Source organism: Argopecten irradians, chromosome 14 (genome assembly GCF_041381155.1).
Source record: "Argopecten irradians isolate NY chromosome 14, Ai_NY, whole genome shotgun sequence".
NCBI classification, from domain to species: Eukaryota; Metazoa; Mollusca; class Bivalvia; order Pectinida; family Pectinidae; genus Argopecten; species Argopecten irradians.
The window spans coordinates 32,158,346-32,165,511 of record NC_091147.1 but is presented as its reverse complement, the minus strand read 5'-3'; the positions used below and the strand labels follow the sequence as shown (position 1 = coordinate 32,165,511).

Below are 7,166 nucleotides of genomic sequence, written 5' to 3'. Positions count from 1 at the left end.
CTTAGTGTACACGTGAAATTTTTCGTGGCATGAACATTTTCGATTTTTTCGAATCTCCGCGAATACCGAGTATATTAATGCGTCAACATACTATTCAGTAAAATTGTTCGAGAGAATTGGCACATCGCGAACAGTTTGTGAGATGAATCAGCAAAAATATTCCAACAAAAATACCCACATTAACAGTAACAATCGAATGTCCTCAGTGAACATAGTTATATCACAGAGATGCTTAGAACATTATATTTTAAATATCCTTAGCGAAATATATAGTTGAGATTAAATAACCAAGTGAAATAAGAACATATGCTGAAACATAACAAATGCATGGAAACAAAGGTAGTGATGATAGGTTATACAATGGCACATAACTACCGGAAGACGGTTACCAACACAGGATATCACATAATCGGAAAATTAATTTATTGGATGTTGATAAATGGATAAAAACACACATAGTTGAATCTTTTATCTGGAAATAAAACCTTCAAAAAACTTTTGAGTATTTCAGATAATAGAATTGTTTTTAGAAACATTATGGTTAATTACCTGTCAATGTGAATGAGCATGTTAATACTATCCCCAGATATCTAAGATCAAATGTATGTGAGTGAACATTATGACAAATAAAATATATCTCTACAGCAAACCTGGCACTAGATAAATAATCCTTATATAGCGAAGGTCTTGGCTAATTCAAGATTCAGATTTCTATTTGTGTTGTTTTTGCGACTTGCACATATCTCAATATAACTTATTTATTTATTGTAACACAATTTATTTTTACGTGCGATTAATTTTCGTGATGAGTAGTATTCGTAAAAATAAATTGCCCCAAAAAAGTCGCCTACAAGTACAACAGAGCGTTTTAATGTAAACCACGAAATAAAGTCCCCGCTAAAATAGGTTGGTCTACATTGAAATGGCTGTTCTATTCTACACATTTGATTCTTGTCACAAACATTTGGAGGAGGATGTAAATGGTGTGAAACACTTATATCAGATCGATTTGATTTTCACTGATCGGTAGGATAATGCCATGATAAAATAGTATGACATATTTTTGAGCTGATTGACTCCCGCGTGATTTTGCTAAAATTTCATTTCCGCAAACATATTCCATTTCTGTGTTTGGTTGCATTGTTGACTAAATTACGACCTTACTTAATGGAACTTTATTATTGTTGCCTGAACCTTCACATGCTTTTATGAATGCGCAGTAGTAACGTAAATAGGTCACTTATTAGGTGACGATATATATGCAAATAGCTGTGTACCCATTGGATTAATATATACTACTCAAAATTTGCTAAGGATCACTTTTATATTTCAGTATATCAAATTCATGTAATTGTACAATATTCATAAAAATGATTTAATGATGTCTTTAAGATGTCTAAACACAGGCTCCAACAGAAAAACTATGGAAATTTCACATGCTGTATTGGTACATATGATTGAATAAAAATACACACGAATGAAAACCAATTACGACCTTATGTTAATAACAAACTGATGAAGTAAATTCAATTTAGTAGAAGTTTTAGCTCTTTCTTCCAGGGATTTTTTGTTTCAAATTCATAATAATAAAAATAGCAGTTACTTTACGAATCGACGCAAAACTCGACACTTACAAAACAATGCAAATATACCAAATAAATTAAGTATGCGGAGAACGAAAAGTGCAGGAAGCCTCTTCATAGGACTATATAGTGACAACGTGTAATAACTGATATCAAACTAAAGACCGTGCCAGTCAACGTTTCTTTTTTTTCCGAGAGGAAACATAATTTCACATGAAATATAAAGAAAAAAAGTTTGGCACATACTAAGTAGAAGTTAATTCTTTATAGTGGTTTGTCGATATGCTGATTATACTTTTAGGCGATATGAAAATGAAATAAAAAAGAATTTTGTTAACAAGTTCTAAATAATCTTAATAATGCTTGAAAAAGTGGATGATTTACATATTGCTTTTAGTAAAAAAATGATAACGGCTTTACAATACAAGTCTGTTAAAGAGAGCATTTATTAACTGGCTATAATCTAATGAATTTGATCATGAATTAAGGTAAATATAACAGCTTTGGTTATTTAACATAAAAAGATTTTTTACTGGAATTTGAATATTAATAAACAAATATGTATAATCTCTGTGTCAAACATATTGATAATTAGTTCCACTATCACTCGATGTATACAAGTATTACAGACAGAATTTGAATATTCCATCCGTCCATTATTGTCCATAATATAATTCCTTTTCATAATAGCATATATAATGTATTTCATCGTTTGTATCTCACTTCAATACAGACTTTTTACTAGATATCAATTAGAGTTATGGTTTTTGTAGTACATGTAATTAGGAATTGATCGGTGAAATTATACGCATCAGAATCGGTAAAATCTTCTTCTTCCATTGTTATCATAATTATGACCTTATAATACGTACAAACTAAATAAAGACCACTGTCTGTTTGCAAAGGACTTGTTCCACCTTTTTTACATTAACTACCTTAAAGTGAATAGTCGGGCAAAGAAAACCAGTCTAAATGCGTTCATTGGCCTTCCAAAAGTTCTGACATATTAATACGACGGTCAAGTTCTGCTTAGTTTCCCAGTTCTGACCATAAAAGTAAAGAAACGTTGAAAGTATTGAAAGCGAGGCTGCGTTGAAATGTAACCACGGACATAGTGAGCCGGGAGGACGTTTTAAAAATTTCCATACTTTAAATTAATTTCTTCGTACGCAGACGGATTTTGACGAGAGATTTTATTTATATTTCCATTTCATAAGAAATTATACTGGATACATTCACACCATTTTTACCGACTTTAGCCATCCTTGCCCGACTGTTCACTTTAACTTAAATCAAAACTTCTTTTGCGACAAAATGTGAAAAGAGCGCCGTGAAAAGAGCGCCGATTATTTCAACAACTTTTGCGACGTCATGTGCCATTTTAACGTCGTCTAGTTCTTGAAGTCTGTGTTGAACCATCCACTGTGAATTTCTCTTGACCATTGTTTCCTTCTTCGTCATCATCAAATTTGAGTTCATCCTCTTCGTCATCTTCTCCTTCATCCTCATCTTCGAACTGCATATCTGGGTTGGCTTGCGTAGCTAACATCCGAAGATGACCTTGAAAAGCAGCTAGGTCGGAGGCGAGATTAGACTGTGCTCCTCCGTTGTCATCACCATCGTCGTCAATTTCGTTATCTTCGTCTTCCTCTGAGTTTTTCTCTCTCTCCTCATCGCCGTCATTTATCTTCTTCTCATCATTTACGTCTGTTGCTTGGTCTTCATGATCTTCCCAAGTTTCCTCAAGTCCCGGGAGTGATAGTCCTGGGGGCAGGGCGAGGATGGTGAGGTCGGGAGGAGGCAGCACTCCACCTCGTCGTCGACCTCCAACAGCAGGTGTATCATCGTCCTTTTTATCACCACCCTCCTCTACCACGTCTTCATCGTCAAGCAGCATTGACTGAAGTGTCTGGCCTTTGATCAATGCCGCCTTCCTCCTGGCACGAACCTTGCTTAAGTTTGCGAGGACATCATCTGAATAACAACAAAAGATTATATCAGGATATCACAGGAAAAACATTACATTATATCAGGATATCACAGGAAAAACATTACATCATATCAGGATACGACAGGAAAAACATTACATTATATCAGGATACGACAGGAAAAACATTACATTATATCATATATATCACAGGAGGAGTAAACAACACAAGTCCGAGACTAGTATTACTGACTTCAACCATGCATAGGAGATACTCATCCCTCCCTCCGCTCTCTAGTTAGACCATTCCATCAGTCCTGTTTTGTATGTCTTAATGATTCATCATCTATGTAATAAAATATTGCCTGAAATCAAACATGGTAGTGTAAACATTCTATATGACGTATATTCGTATTGTTATCTTTAAATGTTTATCCTTTTAAACAGCTGAAATAATTTGTGTTACATTAACACTTTAGGTAAACATGTACATTAACTATGATATGAAATGTCGCTGCGTATTGATCAATTACTTACCGTGAATCTACAAATAAATTCAAACTATAGTCTTATGACAGAAAATGAATTAGCATTAAAAATCTTAAATATCAAACATAGGGTGTTAACTTTATAAGTGTGCAACATTATTAAGCCGCACATGTATATACTAAATATTTGTCAAGCATTAGATATATCTTTATTTCAGATAATATCTTTTAATATATTTTATTAATATAATGTAGATGATATTTAATAACAGTTAACCTACAACGTGTTAGCTTAACAATATGGAACCAACATAGATATATGAACATATCTTTTTTTCCAAAAAAAAAAAAAAAAAAAAAAAATTCCTTTATGTGTATTTTCTGTTCAGATATGCAAATATTGATTGTTAAGTCATTCGTTTGTGACAGAAAGTTACGTTTTTCTCACAAGTTAATGCAGTTTCTCATGCTAACAGATGTGGTAACAATACCAAACAGCAAACATTGATAACGTTTCTCAAGCAAACAAATGACGCAACAATAGCTGACAGAGCAGTTTAAATTGCTCTGTATAATAAAAAGGGACACAATACAACATCACTACTACACATGTTAGTTTTAGTGATCAACTATTGTAATACTACAACAAGTGAGGATCAATCAAGGTAATTAGTATAACCATGTAGTTATCGACTCAAATCCTATTCATACTTACACCAAAAGTTGCTTTAACCAAGCAGCAAAATATATTACACTAATCTAATTGCTTGGATAAAAAAAGTAAAAATAACATGTAGATTTCCTTTAATAAACTTTATTTTGTTTGGATAATATTTTTGCATTTAAATACCTTTTCCTTAAATATATAGGTTTCTATAATGTACGTAACGAACTGTAACCATGTTCGCGTGTATAGTTATAGCTAATGTATAAAACCAAACGGTCGCAAACAGAAATTGTTATTTTAACTCGTACATAATAATGAAGCACTCCTCTTCCATCACACTAATTAAAAGATTAATATGATTAAGAATTCCCCCGTCATAAAACTTTTCTTTCCACGTAACCGACATATAATGTCGTGTATTAACATGCACGAGGAGTTAAATATCAAACACAGCACATAACAAGTAAGTAGCTTCATCAATTCTGGGGATTACGTCATCACATTTGGGGCAAACGACACGTCACCACAATATGGACACAATGCACGTCATCACATCTGTGGTGCACATAATTTACTTACGTCCCCATCATCTTAAAGCCTTGTGGCTACTAGTTTCCATATTTGAGATGTCTGGTTTTGTTGCATTTATTCTAGCCCGTAATTCATATAAATCGACTGAAATACAACAACAATATATTTGGCTTTCATCTATAAAACAGTAAGGTATACTTGGGAGATATGAAATAAAATGATATTGGAAATTAGTTTAAATAATAATATGATACTACAAAAGTAGTGATCAAAACATTAATCTATGCTAATCTTGATTAGCGTGATAATGCGTTTCGAGTGGCGGCAAAACAAAAGCATATTTTCTATAAAAGCATTTTGTGGTGACTTGCTCTAAAAGATACTTTAAAGATGATATTATTCCGTTTATAAGAAAGTCTCAACTTTCATGCAAAATACATATTCCTGTTTCATTTGTGATATATTTTATCAATTGTCAATTTAATCAATGACTCCCTCATATTACTACAATTTACATGCTGTATTTTTGATACATAGAATCTTTAATCTTCTAGGTTTAATGAATAATTCTGATATACGAAAACTTTGATACCTCATGGTGTTCATTAAGAAATGAAAAAATTCTATCATTTTACTGTCAGAAGGAAATTCCTGTTCACACAACGAGGCATTGTGATTACCTCGCCGTTTGTTTCTAAGACTTGATGCGAAATATAAGTTCGATCCAAAATAAAAACCAAATCAAAAATGTAAAAATAACAGTTAGTTCTATGGAAGGCTGCAAAGCAAATGTAGTCATGCATGCAAATGATATAGATGTCATCTCCGATTATTGTATGTTAATATTGGAGTGAAGTCAAGGGTTGGGCTGCAGGGAATTCTGGGTAATGTTTAACATGATTAAGTAAAATATAATAACCCTCTACCTCCAACTGAAAATTACGCCTAAGGTCAACTGTAAAGAGAAAACACAAACTAATACATATATTGTATAGATTCCATCGTCCGGGCATGTTTTAGCTTAAAACTGGAAGGTTAACAGAAATACGTGTAACATTTTTACATCTCTATTCCGCACATTGCAGACTTGTCTACCTCTGCCGTTTGGTATAGGTGTGACGTCATTAATTTATGACGAAACGTCATATTTTGAAACGACAACTCTATTCTCTTCTAAAATAATGAAGTCACGATCGATACCTACCCACAGAATTATCTATAATAAGCAAAGACAGAATGAAGAAGAATACAAACTTTGTGAACCATTTCATCCCTCTTCGCTTTGTCGTTGATAAGCTTAACTTCGTCAATTAGATAAATTTAACAATAACCGAATATCTCAATGAGGGTATATAACAGAGTAAATCTATACATCATTTTGTCAACTGTTAAGTTACAGCATCACTAACGGAGTAAATCTATACATCATTTTGTCAACTGTTAAGTTACAGCATCACTAACGAAGTAAATCTATACATCATTTTGTCAACTGTTAAGTTACAGCATCACTAACGGAGTAAATCTATACATCATTTTGTCAACTGTTAAGTTACAGCATCACTAACGGAGTAAATCTATACATCATTTTGTCAACTGTTAAGTTACAGCAACAGAGTAAATCTATACATCATTTTGTCAACTGTTAAGTTACAGCATCACTAACGGAGTAAATCTATACATCATTTTGTCAACTGTTAAGTTACAGCAACAGAGTAAATCTATACATCATTTTGTCAACTGTTAAGTTACAGCAACAGAGTAAATCTATACATCATTTTGTCAACTGTTAAGTTACAGCAACAGAGTAAATCTATACATCATTTTGTCAACTGTTAAGTTACAGCAACAGAGTAAATCTATACATCATTTTGTCAACTGTTAAGTTACAGCATCACTAACGGAGTAAATCTATACATCATTTTGTCAACTGTTAAGTTACAGCATCACTAACGGAGTAAATCTATACATCA

The 7,166-nt window shown here is 32.8% G+C and overlaps 1 protein-coding gene across 6 annotated transcripts in view; it reads right to left on the bottom strand.

Annotated features, from left to right (window-relative positions):
• Positions 1–2,919: 2,919 nt before the first annotated feature.
• Positions 2,920–7,166, bottom strand: part of LOC138307895 (malignant fibrous histiocytoma-amplified sequence 1 homolog) — a 68,682-nt gene continuing 64,435 nt past the window's right edge. For 4 of the 6 annotated variants that reach the window (XM_069248815.1, XM_069248817.1, XM_069248818.1 and 1 more), the window contains one exon: positions 2,920–3,557. In XM_069248815.1, coding sequence (XP_069104916.1) covers positions 2,965–3,557 — 593 coding nt within the window. In that variant the 3' untranslated portion in view covers positions 2,920–2,964. Of the gene's footprint in view, positions 3,558–5,244; positions 5,341–6,122; positions 6,152–7,166 lie in introns of all 6 variants that reach the window. The other 2 variants (XM_069248822.1, XM_069248821.1) reach the window with 2 other exon arrangements.